This window comes from Bos javanicus, chromosome 3 (assembly GCF_032452875.1).
Source record: "Bos javanicus breed banteng chromosome 3, ARS-OSU_banteng_1.0, whole genome shotgun sequence".
Taxonomy (NCBI): Eukaryota; Metazoa; Chordata; class Mammalia; order Artiodactyla; family Bovidae; genus Bos; species Bos javanicus.
In genome coordinates, this window is record NC_083870.1 from 118,299,174 (window position 1) to 118,316,654 (window position 17,481).

General features: G+C 52.1%; 1 protein-coding gene across 1 annotated transcript in view; it reads left to right on the plus strand.

Annotated features, from left to right (window-relative positions):
* Nucleotides 1-292: 292 nt before the first annotated feature.
* TWIST2 (twist family bHLH transcription factor 2) overlaps nt 293-17,481 on the plus strand; it is a 52,081-nt gene continuing 34,892 nt past the window's right edge. Inside the window, exon 1 of the mRNA XM_061412825.1 lies at nt 293-987. Within this exon, the coding sequence (XP_061268809.1) occupies nt 470-952 (483 nt within the window). The 5' untranslated portion in view covers nt 293-469 and the 3' untranslated portion in view covers nt 953-987. The remainder of the gene's footprint in view (nt 988-17,481) is intronic.

The window sequence follows — 17,481 nt, forward strand, 5'->3', positions numbered from 1 at the left end:
GGGCCCGATCTCCAGTTAAGGAGCAGACAAAGCGGGATCGGCTGAGCCCGCGGCGCGGCCGGAGAGCGGTCAGAGCCCGGGGCGGAGGCGCGGGCGGCGCGCGCGAAGGCCGGGCAGTCCCGGGTGCCCGCCGCGGCCGGGGCCGAAGGGGGAGGCAAAACTGAAAGTGCCGCGCCGGGGGGCGGGGGCGGCCGGCGGAGGCCCCAGAACTCGTCCTGCCCCCGGTCGCGGCGACCAATCAGCGCGCCGCCCTCGCTACTGACAACTATTTAGCAACCCAGCCCGGCTAGGGTTTCCAAAAAAGTTAGAATAACTTCCTCTCCCGGAGACCTCGGTTTTGCACAAGCCGGCCTTGAAATCAGAGCCTTTCGAGCAACTCGGGGAGCGTGTGCTCGGCGACCGCGGGCTTGGCCAGCGGCGCGCGCTCTGCGCCCGGCGCCCCCAGCCCCTCGCGCGCCGGGCGGGCGCCATGGAGGAGGGCTCCAGCTCGCCCGTGTCCCCCGTGGACAGCCTGGGCACCAGCGAGGAGGAGCTCGAGCGGCAGCCCAAGCGCTTCGGCCGGAAACGGCGCTACAGCAAGAAGTCGAGCGAAGATGGCAGCCCGACCCCCGGCAAGCGCGGCAAGAAGGGCAGCCCGAGCGCGCAGTCCTTCGAGGAGCTGCAGAGCCAGCGCATCCTGGCCAACGTGCGCGAGCGCCAGCGCACTCAGTCGCTCAACGAGGCCTTCGCCGCGCTGCGCAAGATCATCCCCACGCTGCCCTCGGACAAGCTCAGCAAGATCCAGACGCTCAAGCTGGCCGCCAGGTACATAGACTTCCTCTACCAGGTCCTGCAGAGCGACGAGATGGACAATAAGATGACCAGCTGCAGCTACGTGGCCCATGAGCGCCTCAGCTACGCCTTCTCCGTGTGGCGCATGGAGGGCGCGTGGTCCATGTCCGCCTCCCACTAGCGCCGCGCCACCCACGTCCGGACCGGCGCGCCAGGGTAGGTGCTGCGCGCGCGGTGGGCGCAGGCCCGCAGGCCGCGGCTGCGAGGATGGGGTGCGCCTTTCCTCCTAGCCAGAGATGGGGGTTGGTCGGGAAGCTGCCAGGTCCCAGGGGCACCCCTGTGGTTTGGGGCAAGCTCCCAGGCAGGGTATCGGTCGGGAACGGGCGGACTGGTGACAGTCGTTATTTTCCATCCTTGGTGCTGTGGGAATGGTGGGTAAAGGTCTGTGGTTGACCGTCGGGGGAATGGACATCAGAACTGCCTGGAGCCGGCCTGGGGCAAAGGGCTGAGGACCAGTTGTTCTTTGCGTCCCTCGGAGCTGAGGCCGCCCGCGAAGTTGCCGGGCCTGACGGTGCTTTGCCCGGTTCCCGGGGAGAGGCAGCGCGCTTTCGTCGTGCGGACACCCAGTTCTCCTTGGCTGCTCGTGCAGGTACCCCGGCCCGCGCCTCGGGGACCCGGCCGTCGGCGCCCTGGCTGCCCGGGTGGGCGCAGAGGCGCGGACCGGCGGCGCCTCTGTTGGCCTGGGGAAAGCCGGAGGACCCTGCCCCGCGCGGGCGGCGCCGGGGCCGGTGCAGCACGGGAGCTGAGGACCGTCCGCATCGGAAAGGCGGAGGACAGGGCCGAGGCGGAGGCGCGGAGACCCGAGCGTGGAGGCCGGAGGCAGACATCGCCACGGGGAACCCCGGCTGCCAGCAGGCAGGTGGAGTGGACTTCGGAGCTGGCGGGCTCTGGCCCCAGCTTTGACCCTCGAGAGTCTGGGTGGGGGCCGAGCATTCGGTCCAAAGGGTCCAGGCTGGGAAACAGGTTTGCGAGGGGAAAGGGAGGCGAGGCGGTGCAGCGGGGGCCTGCGCGGGAGCCGGCGGAGTGCAGCCGCCGAGCCCGGCGAGTCCCCGCTTTCTCTAGGGGAGCGCTCGGGGTGTCCCGCGCCGGCCCCCTTTCACCAGACACTTCTGGAGACCCTCAGACCTTCCCTAACCGCGGAGATGCTGTTCTGTCCCTTCCAGAAGGCTCTGTGACCGTGGCTCTGTCTCGGGCGATGAAAGGAAGGGCTCACGATTTTTGGTGGGGAGAGGGCCCAGTTAAAAATCCCTCCCTCCTTGGTCTGTTGGACTTTCCTGCTCTCTTGCAGTGTTTTTCTTCACGTCTCCACTTCACACAGAAGGAATTTAGATTAATCACGGGCGTGCAGCCGCCCACTCTCCCAAGCATATCCACTTCTTTCCTATGTGCTCTATGATATATGCACATGTTTTTGCTGTGGAGAGGAAAGGCTCCTCTAGCACAGGTGGATTTTATTTCTTTTTCTTCTTTTTTTTTTTAGTTTTTATTTCTGTGCCACGGAACATTCATTTGTGAAATAGGCCCCTAAGATAATAATTATTTTATAGGCTTTTTTTTTGTTTGTTTGGAAGAATTTTTAGTAGAGAGTCACTTAGGGGGATCTTCTCCGATCTCTGTCGAAAGCAGATGGAAAATGTCTCAATCACATATTTTCCCAGGAAAGAAAGTTTGGATTGGCGAGTACTAAAATGCTACAGTGGGATAATACATTAATTCTGGTTTTTGCTGCCTAAATTATGAGCGTCCATTAGTTAATTCCATTTACCCTTTCCACCATGCATAGTTTATAGCACATCTAAAATAAGAACAAACAGATGAGGAAGGTCATCTTTTTAAAATGTACACATATATAGCCTTGTTTAAGGAAAATGTCAACACAATTATCATTAAGGCTTCCCTCCAGAAAATTATTGAAAGCAAAAGCAAGAGGTATTACCTTAATGCAAGAATTTCTTAGGATCATTTAAAATTCACTTAAAAAGAATTGCATTCCTGAAACTTATCAGACATAGATCACAACTGAACAATATATGCAATGAAAGGTATTATTTGTAATGAATAAACGAAAAGCGTTAAAGAGTTTGCTCGGGGGAAAAAATCTGCAAAATGTAAGAGAGAAACACATTTAGCTGGAGAGCAAATGATCTTTGTGGGACCCACTATTTACTTTTATATACTTGAGTGTAACTGACTAGGTCTGATAAAGCAGTTTCCTTAGTAGACAGATGCCCACAGTGTACAGGACGAGAAGGGAAATGTGAAAATTGCTGACACACGGATGATTCTGGACTTGCCGTGTTTTTTTTATCAGGCGTGTTCGACCAACTTTTGCTTTCTTTCCGTTTTTAACCCGTTCGTCTGTATGAGTGTAGATACAGGCATAATTGGTTTGATTTCCTGCAAATGTTGCTACATAGGTTATGTTAATGTTAAAACATAGGCATATGTATTAGTAAAGACTTTCTAGACCTTCCCATCAGAGGTATGCGATTTTAGTGTCTGCTGAGATACATGAGAAAGTCTGTGTTGAGATGAGCAGCAATGCTATTAAAAGCCGAAACTGTCCCTTAGTACAAAGAGACACAGGAAATGTTGAGTTTGGCTGGTGCTAACGTTTATCCTGACCTTCTTCTTTGGCCTGGTATTTAAAAATGCAAATACACAATAAATCAGGTGTCTTTGGACAGTCATCTGCGTTCATCTAAGCAGAAAATCTCTAAAGGAGTTTTCCGTTTTCTCAATAAATGCCAGAGTCCCAGTGCATGGTCAGAGGCACCTGGGTGAGGTGGCTACTTACTGGACATTTTTCCTGTTCCGTGCTTTGTGGATAAAGAAGACATCTCTCTAAGTTCAGCACCATGTGCAGGTTTCCCATAGGTCCCTACTCTCAACATACTAGCTTTGTTTCCCTAAGAACTTTTAGTTACTTTGGAGAACGGAGGATGACCCTCTAACCATCCAATACATGTAAGCCTTTTCCTCTCTTCAGAAAACTGACTTCTTGGAGATACCTGTCAACAGCTACATTCGGAATGCTAGCTGGTCTCGAAAGAAAATGAATTGCCTGTGGAGAATGGAAATGCAGAACCCTAATTGACCTTTTGCTTGGTCACGGGAAGAAGTAGAATGAATGACCCAGCTACTTGAAATATAGGCAACATTTTGTTATAAAACACCCATTGAAAAGATCTGATGTAGGGCTGACCTCCCTTTCTGGATATTGTTCCCTTAAATGTCTGTAGTTACTCTTTCCATCTTGCAGGAAGCAGGTCTCGCTGCCCATCTGGCCAGAGTGGGGGCTGGAAGCTTGGGACTTTGAGAGTGGCTGTTTGAGGTCATTTGAAATGTAGTACTTTATTGAGGTTTTCTGAGGGCTGTACTCTTTTCAGACAAGTCTTGAGCCTGAAAGAATTGAGTTTTCATGCTCGTTGCTTCTCTATATTTTGGACAGACGGCAGAGATGCCAGATCCCTTTCGCCTGGCAGAAAGATCATAAAGTAAACTCTTTCTGAGTGGAGTACTATAACTCATAACTGCAGTTTAAATCTGGGCTTTAAAAAAACAAATATTTTAATAAGCCAATTTTAAAGGCTGAACTTTTATGACAGTTTTTAAGCTTAGTATTTATATTAATCTATTCTCACTGGTGTCTTAAAAAACCCTGTGAATGTATGCTGGAATGTCTGTTTATGTTTGTGTCTTGTCCTGGGAAAGGATAAATGTGCTGCAAAAAGCAAACCAAAAACAAAGCCTTCTGCGAGAAAGAGTTCATGGATGAGGCAATAAAATTCAAAGAAGAGATGACTAAGTTAGCGTAGCCAAGATACAGAGAGAGCCATAAAGTAGACATAGAATCTGAGGGAGACGGACATGGATGCACTCAAAAGTAAAGCCAAGATGTAACACTAAAAGCAGAAACTGCCTAAAAGCATATTTTACATGGTCACCTGAGTCTACATATGTGATAAAACTGTGTAGAATGAAATATGCACACAACGTGTGTGCGCACACACACACACACACACATGGGTACATGTAAAACTGGCGAAATCTATGTAAGATCTGGAGAGTGTATCAGTGTGAGTTTCCTGATTGTGATATTGTATATAGTTTTTTGAGATGTTACACTGGGGGAAAGGGAATGAAGAATGTAAAAGAATCTCTGTGTATTATTTCCTACAACGTCATGTGAATCTAATATTGTCTCAAAATAAAAAGTTTGAAAGAAAAGATATTCCAGGGGACTTCCCTGGCAGTCCAGTGGTTAACACTTTGCCTTCCAATGCAGGGGGGTGTAGGTTCCACTCCTGGTCGGGGAGTTAAGATCCCATGTGCCTCATGGTCAAAACACCAAGTGTAACAACAGAAGCAAATTGTAACAAGTTCAATTAAGACTGTAAAAAATGCCCCAATTAAAAACACTTTAAAACAAAAGAAAAGATACTCCACAAGAATTTTAAAAGTTTCTTTCAAATGAGCAAATTATATAAGGAAGGATTATACCCATCTCAGAGTAATAAGCCAAAAATACGCTTTGAGCTTTTTTCCTGATGTCATTAGCATTATTGCACTTTTCAGAATATAAGGGGACTGCTCATATTTTCAACATGTAACTATTTAGAAGTGGTTCCTTATCATTCAGAAACAAAGAGTAAAATCCTAGAAATCTGAAGGAGAAATACCAATCCATATATTTATTCCTATGCTAATCAAGAATATATTTTTCAGAGGAATTTTAGGAAATATTCATCGAAACTGACACATTTCCTTGAAAGATACTAAGTCTGAAACTGATGACATTTGCTTGTAAGATAACTGTCTATATTGACTTACATTTCTCTCTCACACATACAACTGTTCTAAAGGCAATGACTTATCAAATTATTCATCCAGGAAGTGGAGAGATTGAAATGTTAGTATTTGGAGTCATACACAGTTGAGGGGTGGGGAGAGAGAGAGAGAGAGAGAAACAGAGAGACCCAGAGAGACAGACAGACAGAGAAAAAGAAAGACAGACAGGTATCAAATCCTAAACTCAGTCATGTTTATTTTACATTAGGGTTTGTTTGTTGTTAATAGGGACATATTTTGTGTGTAGGTTCAGTAGTAAGTCTTTGAATGCAATTTAGTTGTATTAAATGAGCTTTAATTTAATGTTTGTTTTGGAGTGAGACACGGTGACATTAACAGTATGATTTTCATGCTGATGTCAACTAAGGCACGGTGGGATTTTTCTCCCGTGATTGCTAGCAGTTGTCACGCTAAGAGCAGACTCAAATCAGAAATTGGAAAAGTCAACATGTAACTTTATTCCGACATAAGAGAAATGTTTCATGGTTAGTTGAAAAGAGAGTCATTTTGAATCAAAACAATGTCTTTCGTGCTTTGAATATCTGTATTATTTTATCCACAACTCTCTCGTTCAGAATAATATGATCCTGTGATTATGTGTAAGAAGGGACCTGACTGGGAGAGTTGAGGCATGGTGTCTGTGGAGGCAGTTATTTATTGCTCAGTTTCTTCCCATCATTTTGTTTTCCTGTTACTTGATCAGGGAAAGACTAAGATGACCCAGCTTCTCGTGACAGCTCCTGTGGAATGGTCATTTCACTTTTCCCATCCTAAGAGCGGTGCCTCTAAAACTGGGCACGTCTCTCCTTTCTTTAGACCAGAATTTCCCGTCGGTTGAATGAAGGGCGGGGTTGAATCCAACGAGCTTTAAGTCATCAAATTCGGTTATTCTGAAAAATACTCCTTTCTTTCTAGCTTATATTCAGCCTTGAAAATAGCCACCTGCATCTTTGGGGTGGGAGGAATGGTCACCTGAGTCGTCTGACATTAAATTCCTTTTTCTCGCTGTTTATGATGGAGAGTTTGCATTTGGTTTTCTGGACATGCACATCTGGCATATGACTGGCAGGAAAGATTTGGGCAAAGACCTTAATTCATATTAACCCTTTGATGGTGACCAAACATCCAACCCCAACCTCAGGGGCTGAGGTTTCTGGCGGGGTCACAGCCAGAGTCTCTCTGGAGAGTCAGGCAGAGCAACTCAGAAGGAAACCTGAGGGTGGGCGTTTCGCCTTGTGCTTGGAGAAGGAGGCGCGGGCAGCCTTTCTCCGCCTCCCCGTGGAGAACAGATGCCCCAGCTTTTGTTGTTCCTGTGGTCTTCTGTGGCTGTACAAATAAAATGTCACAGTGGCCTTTCTGTTACAGTCTCTCTGAGAGTCTCCCTCTCCTTAGAGAGTCAGGAGACGTTTGCCTGCTCCAGAGACAAGTGAGGGCTTCGTGAGGGACAGCTTGTGAAATAAACAAACTCCCTGAAAGAAAACACAGGCCCGTGGTTTACCGTCTCTGACTCGGCTGTCGCGGTGGGTTTCTTTGTGTGTTCCTCGTTAATTTAGCATCCTGGAAGTCAGAACGCGAGCAGGCAGCGTGCTCTTTCAATCAGGAGACCCAGAAATGGACATTGAGCTGCTATTTTCCTTCATTAATCTCAGTCCCTGAAGTAGATTCGTTTGCAGGGAGTGCAGTGGGATCAGAAGTCAAAAGCTGTTTGCTTTGTTTGACTTGCTGGCCCCATGGGTGCAGAAGTGCCTGCTCCCTGCTCGTGTCTTTTCCGATCTCGGACACTCAAGTCCATGGAGGAAGAACAAGGCGAGCTCGCCGCAGCGTTAGCAGGATCGATCCTTACTGGGTCACTTCCGGAGGGCCGGTCACATTGAAAGCCCTGTTCTTAATGAGACCACCTTGACCAACACACAGGCGCTGACTGTTTCTTTGGGAAATGCCTGCCTCACTGCAAATTGGAGAGGAAAGGAGGGAGGAAGAGTCCTTATTTTCTGTCTCAGGTTGAGCATCAACACATCTCTGTTCACATGCATCTGTGCGTGCCAAGTCGCTTCAGTCGTGTCTGACTCTTGGCAGCTCAGTGGACTGTAGCGCCAGGCTCTTCTGTCCCTGGGATTCTCCAGGCAGGGATACTGCAGTGGGTTGCCGTGCCCTCCTCCAGGGGATCTTCCTGACTCAGGGATGGAACCACTCTGTTCACATAATTTGGTTCAACTGACAAATAATGTCTTCCCTGAAGATTAATTTTCCTGAATTTAAATCATTCCAAACTGCATACTATACGCTGGGGCCTAAACTGTTCAAAGTCTTCAGGATGCAAACAGCCAAGCGGCTGTCCTCTTTCATGGTATCTGTGTGCGCAGGTGGAACCTGAGACAGACTTGGTCCTTTGTACATTTTTTCTTTGTCTCGTGAGCATTTCTTCTTCAGCTTCTCCCCCTCCCCGACCCCCACAACCCCACACCCTTTCTTATGCTTATTCTTTAGCTGAAATCTATCACGATTATTGACTGGAGTCCACATAAGGTTTTGTATCATAGCAGGTGAGATAGGAGGAGCGTGAAGGCCATCATCACATCCCCACAGTCTCACGCTCGGGCACAGGGAATAAGCGTGCACCTCAGGTTCTCCAAGTTGAGCGGTCCCGGGTGTTCTGGAAGTCCAGTGGGCTCAGCCATAGATCTGCAGCCAGATCCCCCCGCCCCCGCCACACACACCCCTGTGCTTGGCGACTCCTTCTCCTTAGCGATTGTTGCTCACATTTTCTAGGAAAATTGCTTCACTGATACTGGAAGTCCCCCAGTGGAGATCTGTACCCCAGGAAGCGTGCTGTGTCCTGTTTTGTTGATTTCTCTTGTGTAAAATGACCTGCTTCAGCCGGCCAGAACTGCATGGACCACATGGTGATCCCACCAGTGGGAGCGTGCGGGGCTGGGATTCCGTGGAGCCCGTGTCAGCGCTGCACGGGATCTCCACTTACCTCCCTCTCGTGTCAAGAGTCCACACAGTCAGGTATCTAAGGGCGGAATTACGTCAAGGCTGTTTTGCTGGATGTTGAATTATTGCCAGTTCCAGAAGTCTCTTTAAGACAATTTTTTGAGGATAGAGATTCTCTTTTAATTAAACAGTAAGCAAAAAGCAGGGACTATGATATATTTATCCGCTTATTTCAAAGATCGCTATTGTCTACATCCACTTTTGTTTTATTACATTGAACAATTGTATCTGAGTAATTCAGTGTTTGTGCGCATCTCCAGTGATGCTGTAAGCTTGAGCCAATCACTTAGAGCTTTATAATACGACAAAGGTAACTTCTTCAGGAGTGGCAAAGTAAAAGAGAAGGCGAAGGTGTGAATAGGAAAAGTGGTGTGTGGAGAATTTCACATGAAAATAGGGCGATCGAGAGGATTGAGGCCCCTTAGGAAGGAAACAGAAGCTGGACCTCCCTCTGCTGGTCCCTGCAGACCCATCGCCAACCCCCCACCCCCCCACCCCCCAGGCTCCCTCAGGAACCTAGAAAAGAGTGGTTTATCAGAGCCACACCCTCCTGGTCTTCCCAGAAGGTGGCACTTTGTAAAATCCAATAGGGCCCCCTCAGCCCTGCTGGGATGACACCCCAGGCCAGAGGTTGCAGGGCCTCTAAATGAAGACCTGAAGAGCCTTCACCTGCCACGTGCCCCCAGAGCTCAGCATCACCCCAGATGGCATCAGAGGTGTCCCAGAGGTGGCCCCCGACTGCAGGACCCTGCCCCCATCCCTGGGTGCCTCTGGTGCCCGAGAAAGCAGAGGTCCCTGAGAGCTCTGTGGCCAGGGTGGTCCCTCCGCCTAGGGGTGGGGACCCCAGCTGGCGGTCTCCACAATGCGGATCTCTGCAGTGCTCAGCTGGACTGGACGGGTCTTGGACCTGCTCCTGATCCACCCTCAGGTCATGCGGACGGATGCCTGAGCGTGAGCCCAGTATGGCTCGGTTTTTGCCAAGGTTAACCGGAGGCACCGGGAACTCAGCATTTATTTCCTTCTCCTGGGGATCCAGCCCCTCCGTCAAATTTCACTTTCAAGCTCCCCCTCATCTAAAGACACTTGCCCACCTCCAAGGGTTTAGGGGGAAACAGACAAGCCTGGCTTTGCCGAGAGAAGCCGAGCGACCACACTGTCCATCTCGTGAAGTGTCCTTCTGCTGGAGTGGCCAGGCTCCTGACGGTGATAAAGTGTTATTTGCACGGACGACGGAGCTCACCTCCTGGCTTGTCCCCGGCAGCGTGTCCGTGTCAGAGTCTATGAAGCACGCTCTTAGACCATCTGCTCGTGTGGTGTATTTTTTGAAAGTGACGGCGAGTGTCATTCAGTGTTAATCACATAATCTCACTTTTTCTAACCAGAAAGAGGCAAAGGGGACGTGAGGACACAGAAGGCAAAGCTGGTGTGTCTCCTTCACATGCTGAGCTCTCTTCTGCTTGACGCTTCACAGGGTGAAGCAGATATTCATGAATTCTGAGGGCTTTAAATGTCCGTGACTGTATGTGGTCACCGTGTCTCTCCACAATGTGTTTTGCTCTTCAGTGAAAATACCGTTTCTGGACTAAACCATCTGTAATTCTTTCCCTTAGAAAGAACTCCTCTGACATGGCCTTTTTCTATTTGGGGAGACTATAATTAGAAAGCAAAGGCTTTGCTCTTGTGGGAGCAGGTTAGGTCTCCAAGTGAATCTGTTGGGGGAAGCCCATTGTCCTGTGTCTAAGGGAGGGAGCGTCTGAGTAGGACTTCCTCGGAAGTGGCCATGCAGTGGGCACCGCTTTCCTGCTCTCAGGCCTACAGTTCTGGGCTGAGGCATGTCATAGCCTCGCTGGGACTCAGTCTTCTTGTCTCTAAAAAGGCGGAGTAAGGTGCAGATAGCTCTGTGGTTATCAACATTCCAAGAGCCAGTAGGACCCAGCCGTTTCCTCCTGGGTGTATACACCAAAGAATAGAAAGCAGGTGTTCAGACCGAAGTGTTCACTAATGTTCACAGCAGTACTGCGTGCAGCAGCCAGAGGGGGAGGCGATACAGACGTCCACCAGCTGAGGGGGGTCAGCGTGCTGTGCTCTGTCTGTCGAGTGGAGTATTACTCGGCCGAGGGAACAGCGCTCTGACTCAGGCTGTTCATACAACACAGGCGGACCTTGGAAACATTTTATGCTGAGTTAAAGAACTCAGACACAAATGACCGGAAAGTGTGTGACTCCATTTGTATGAAATATCTGGAATAAGCAAAAGCCGATCCGTGGTTGCCGGGGACCAGGGCTGGGTGGGGGCGGGCTGGGATGGGACTGCTCCACGGGTGTGGGATTGCTATTTGGGGTGATGGAAAAGGTCTGGAACTCGATCATGGTGATGTTTGTACAACAGAGTGAAATTCTATTGGATTGTATACTTTAAAATGGTTGAAATGATAAATTGTATATTATGTGTATTTTAGCACCAAAAAAACCCCTATGAGTCAGACCATGGGCCTCTCTGGTGACCAATAAGCCTTGAGGGTGGAGGTGGGCTAGACCGTCTGCTTTCGTCCACTTTCCCAAGATGTTATCTGCTGGTCCACGTGGTTCAGGCCTTATCAGAGGCTTCTCATCTCGTCAGCTGTGCAGCCTAAAAGCGTTTTCCTTTCGAAATCTCTCTTTTACATCTTCATCAGAAAGGCTCCTCTAACAATTCTGACAGCACACTTGGCAGCCTGTCGATTGTACCTTTAGAAGCCTCTGCTTGGGGGCCGGGTGCTGGGGTTGGGGGGCAGGGGGCAGGGGAGTGAGTGGCCCCAGGGTTCTGCCCTGCTGGCTGGCGGCCCAATGGACCAGAGCAGAAGCATCTTCCACACCCATGCGAGTGGCTGGCCCAGAATCCCTGGAGCCTGTTGCATCCAACACTGGGCTCCCCAAAGCCCAGGGCCCACCCACTCATCAGACCATTTCAGTCCAGTTCACAGGCTCAAAGGGGACGGATTCTGTGGCTGTCCTGATGTGGCGATTCCTGAGAAGGGGGCCTCAGGCCCTGAGCTGCTCTTGTGGGTGAATCCCTCTCTTTCTCCAAAGTCGCCTTTCTCAGGGCCGGGACCCTGGCCCAGTGCAGAGTGGACCTGTGACCAGCTTCTTGGGGGCTGTCCGCAGAGAGAGGGACAAGGGGAGGAGCGGGCAGGACATCGTTCAGGGCCAGCTGGGGGGTCGTCTCTCCTTCCCTCGCTGATGTGTGTCCGCTGTCCTCCCTCGAGTGTTTCCCTGGTGTCCACAGGGTATGGCACCCAGGGGGATGCAGCGAGACCCTGGTTCAAGTGCTCTGAACAGAGGCGCTCGGACAGCAGAGCAGTGTCCCCGGGCACAGAAGTGCCGGGCTGCCAACGGGCATGGTGCCCTTGTGAATGCATTCACCCCTCACCTGCTTCCTGGCCACCGCCCCAAGGACCCGCTGAGAGGGCTGGAGGACGCATGCTCACCTGGGGCTTCCTCTGCCGGGGTTCGGGTCCGTTTCTAAAGACACCACTGCCTTCGTGGTGTCGCCCAGTCCACATGTTGACTTGCTTGCAGACACCCCGCAGGTGGGGCTGGGCTCACGGGCAGGGTTTGGAGAATCCAGACGAGAGGGCCCAGGAGAGCTGGCAGCTGAGGGAGAAGACTCTCCCCAGGAAGGGTGCAAGCAGAGACACTGCTGCTGTTCCCCCCTTCCTGGTCCCCTACACCCTCCCCCCAGAAAAGAGAGCCACCAGGAGGATGGAAGGGAGGCAGACAGATTCCCCCGAGCTGCTCCGCGAGGACTCACATGGAGACTCAAGGCAGGACCCCGGCTGCCCGCCGGCTCCCCAAGCTAAGTGGTTTGGCTCCCTGACCAGAACCCGGGGCCCCCACAAGCCAGATGCATCCGGGGACCCCGATGCCTCCCTGCAGCGTGTTTCCTCCTGCAGGTGCGAGCACGGAGCCGGGATGCCGAGGGCGTGAGCTTTGATTCACGAGGGCACCGTGCACACATGCGCTCCAGCGCCGCGGTGCCTGGGGACACTGCTCTGCTGTCCCACCGCCTCTGCCCTGAACGACTGAGCTGGGGGCTCGCCGTGTTCCCCTGGGGGCCACTCTGTGGACGCCAGGCCAGCACTCCAGGAGGACACTATCCAGGGTTGGGGGGGTCTCCATCCTTCCTCCAGCTGGGTTCAGAAATATCAGTTCAGTTCAGTCTCTCGGTCGTGTCTGACTCTTTGTGACCCCATGGACCGCAGCGTGCCAGGACTCCCTGTCCATCACCAACTCCTGGAGTTCACCCAAACCCATGTCCATCTCGTCGGTGATCCCATCGAGTCAGAGATATCAGGTTGGCCAACACGTTCATTTGGGTTTTTCCACAAGACGTTACAGAAAATCCCGAATGAAATTTTTGGCTAGCCCTGTACCATCAGGGGGATGGGTGCTAAGCTGGTACCCTTGGGTGCCCACAGCGGGGAGCACCCTCTATCCACCTCGTCCTCCCACTGTGCCCAGAGCTGGTCAGGCGTCGCCCAACCTCTCCGTGAAAACGTCTGCCACCAAATTGGGCCTCCCGGTGAATCCGCGGGGACACAGTGAGTGCGGTTTGTCCCATCAAGGTCCACGGTTCTATTCGGCAGGAATCCCTGACACGCATGCCCCCCACCCCTGGGTGCACCCGCCCCAGAGTCTGACGGGACACGGAGGGAGCTGAAGGCACTGCTGATGGAGCCTTCACAGCCTGGCTCCTGCGTTCAGAGCTTCGTCCGGGAACAGCAAACAAGTCACAGAGAAAAAGTCTAAAAAATTAAACTTCCAAGCACCAAAGGACTAGGACATCCAGAGTTTTGAAAGGACCTGGGAAGTATTTACAATCTGTTTCATAATGAATCAATATTCTTAACAAGACAAAGAACCCTTAAAGATCCATAAGAGAAAAGATAATTACCCAGCAGAAAATAAGGGCAAAATATATGAATTTATAAAAGAGGAAATTCAGTTGCCCAGTACACATAAAAAAGTGTTGAACCTCAACAGTAGCCAAGAAACTCAAAATAAGAGGACATGACTTTATATTAAAGTGGATTTTCTGCTTTTTATACATTTTATTATATATTTTATGCATTATATAATTTATTATTTATTTATTATATAATAAGATATATAATATATGATGATAATTCCCATTATTGAGGAAACTGTGAGGAGCCAGGGCCTCTGTCCCTGCCAGGGAGAAGATAAATTGTAAAATCTTTCTAAGAGGTTTTGACAGTAGGTAAAAAAGACTGAAAAATTGGAAAGCGGCTTGCATGGAGCAAATCCACTTTCAGGAGTTATCTTGAGTGAATCACTGCGGCTCTGTCTTGCAACAAAGACACTCTTATCAGCTTTGCTAACACTAGGGAGTGTCCTGGGAAGCTGTTGATAAGTGGTTTATCCCTGTGCTGGAACACTATACAGTCAGCAAATTTTGTGGCGTCTGCAGATATGTAGGGCTTCCCTGGTGGCTCAGCTGGTAAAGAATTCGCCTGCAGTGGAGGAGACCTGGGTTCAATCCCTGGGTTGGGACGATCCCCCGGAGAAGGAAACAGCCACTGGCTCCAGTATCCTGGCCTGGAGAATTCCATGGACTGTATAGTCCATGGGGTCGCAAAGAGTTGGGCACAACTGAGCGGCTTTCACTTGGCTTCACCTCTCAGCAGAGATGTAATGATGGGAGGGAAACAGGCACAGACCCGACACGATCGCAGGTTGGAGAGTCAGTGTGTGTGCTCGCCTGGGTGTCGTTGTCCAGAGAAAGGTTAAGGACAGATGTCTGTGGACTAGAATCAACGGAAGAGCCTCGAACTCTCCTCCTTATTTGTATTGCTTTCCTTTATTTTCCAAATTTTCCGCAAATGCCGTGTATCTCTTATGCAGTTTGAGAAAAGCCACTGGGACTTTTTGAGAGAGAGTGGAGGGCTCATCCCAAGCGCCCCTTCCTCCAGACTCTGTTCGCCCTCCCACCCCAGTCCCCCGGTGAAGCCCTCTGCCCTCCCACAGACCTGCCCTCCTGGAGCTTCCTCTCCGAGTCACAGCTTCGGTTCCTCTGGAAGTAACTCCGAGATAGTTTCTGCATCTTCTGCGATCCCTGCTCCCCATCCTGTCCCTGGTCCTCTGTGTTCACACCGCAGTGCCTTTAATGCCGTGATTATCCGATGTCTTCTCCCGGAACCGGCCAACCTGGCCCAGCTGGGCTCCCTAGCAGAACCCTGGACCAGCTTGTGGGGAGCAGGGGGTGGGCATCTTTCCGTTTTCCGCCCTTTATCTCCCGGACAGATCAGCACAGGCGCTTAGCTCATCCTCTGCCCCCGTGGTCGCCCCCGCCCTCGGTTTGGGTTCAGCCTCCTCATTCGTCTTTCTTTTCTGTTCGTCTCTCTGTTCTGGGAGATATCTGGTCTAAATCATAAACCACTTCAGATTTGTGTTAATAGAAGCAAGTGGAGAAGATACTAGTGAACAGGCAGTCCCCCTAATCCAGACTCAGAGGGACCCAGAGAGGACCACTTTCCCTTCTGGGGGCGCTTATGTTCACCGATCACTGGGACTCAAGACAGAAATCGCTCACCCCTCGCTCCTGGCCTTCGGGGACGAACCTCACACATTCAGGACCCAAGGAGGGGCTGGTGCTGCTGGTGGGTTTCCACCCCCTCCCATCTGGGCAAGTCAGATTCTCTGGAACCCTGGAGCCTGGTTGTTTATAGCCTTCTCTAGGGTTTGAATTTACCTGCAACCTCCCAACCGAGGGTCCCCAGGCTGAGCCCGGCTCTGAGCCTCACGTTTCCTTTCCGATTCTGAACCGTAATCGAATTTTCTCTGAGCCTGTCTTCTTTCACACCCGGGGTTGTGTTGGTGCATACTTCTGGCACATTCTGGAACCACCCTTGTCAGATGGCCCGATCCTTTGCAGGACGATGATTAAAATGTTTGTAAGTTTCCATCACTGCTGGGTGAGGTGGCTCTGAGGTGTCCAGGAGGGGAAGCCCGGGGCAGGCCCTCTCCTGCGGGCCGCCCGTCCTCAGCAGCTCGCCCACGAGCACGCGGACGCAGCGGGCCGTGCTGAATTCTCAATCCGAAACCACACATGCCTTTGCTGTGGAGACATAAAGAAACCAAGAGGTTAACGGCCGGGTTAGTCCCCGCCGTGGGCCTCCTGCGTGAATCAGAGCCGACTGGGGAACAGGAGTGACTCAGAGCGATGGCTTTTTGTCTTCTGGCTGTGCAAATAAACAGAGCAGGAAGGCTTGAATGGGGCGCCAGGAGCCCGGGGCAGGAGGCAGCACCCAGCTCCTGAGGGTCGGCCTGGGCAAGGGGTTGAGGGACCCAGGACCCAGGCTGGGGCCAGGACTGCATGGGATGTGTCAGGGAGGTCTGGGGGAGATGGGCGCTGGCCTGGGCTGCTTTGCAGAGATGCAGGGCCCAGGGCCCACCCTGCCTGGGGTCCACCCGCCCCTGGGTACCTCCGGCCTGGCCCGCTCAGGCCTAGATGGAACACTGCTCCATGCCCTGCATCCCACCCTTCAGAACTGCCTTCCGGGCACCTCCCTTGAGCAGTCCCTTCTCTGGACTATTGTGCTCTAAGGGATGGGTCCATGGGGGTCAGAGGCCCCCAGGGAGCAGCTGAGTGAGACCAGGCTTGGGGATGGCTCGGGGGGAGGGGGTGCCTCCCATCCACAGTCCCGGCTGCGTGGGGGTGTGAGGGCCCCCCTCCAGATTGGTGTCAGGGGCAGAACCACACGGCTCAGGAGAAGCACAGGGAGCCAGGGAGACCAGCGAGGGCCCGCCAAGGCCATGAGGGCAGCGCTCCCCTCCGGGTCCAGCACTTGACGAGCAGCGTTTCTTCTCCGCCTGCAGCCGCCCCTGAGTGGCTTCTCCTCCTGCAGCCGCCCGTGAGTGGGCGCTCTTCCTTTTGGGCTTTGGCGGAGGCCCGCCGGCTGTGGTGTGTGTGGCGCGCCCCATGCCCTGTGCTCCCCGCACTGGCCCTGGCGCTGGAACCCTCTCCAGCCTGATCCTCAGGATGGCCTGAGCGCCTTGGGGACCACGGCTTGCTTATGTGTGCACCTGCCTGGCCCAGCCCGAGGCCCGGCCTGTGGCTTGCACACGGGGCGTGTCTGCATGATGCGAGAATACAGGTGAGGGGGTCGCGGGAGGGCCCTCTGTTTCCTACCAAGTGCACATAGAAATCACGCTGCATCTGTGACACAAAAGCGCAGGTTCCCTGTGACAGGATGAAGTGCTGGTGATGTGCAGTTCCCCGGCTGCTGGCTGGGGGCCTCGGGCTTGTGGACAACAGGGCGCTGGCCTCGTCCATCCTGGGAGCCAGTGATGGTTTGCGGGGTTGGGGGTGGGCTGTGACGTTGGAGGGGACGCAGCTCCTGAGCCGCTCTCTGCGGAGGGGGAGGGACAGAGAGCTGCCACAGTGCGTCCTAGCCGGGGCGGGGGGCAGGGGAAGACACACATTCCGATCTGGGGGGCGCCTGGTGATTTTGGGGTGTGAGTGGTGATTTTTGATGATATTCAGAAGACACACATCCGGACCTGGGGGTGGGTAATTGGTGAATTTTGGGTGTGACTGGTGATTTTCGAGAACTGAAATGCTCTACACTGTGTGATATCTCCTCTGACCTCAATACACTGTCTCTCTCACACACACACACTCACCAGGCTCTCTGCAGTGGCTTTGAGGGTCAGGGCACAGCAAGGGGAACCCAGTCCGGCTCCTGGAGTGGGGCGGCTGCAATGGGAGGGAGGTGAGTCTGGGAAGCCGTGGAGAAGACA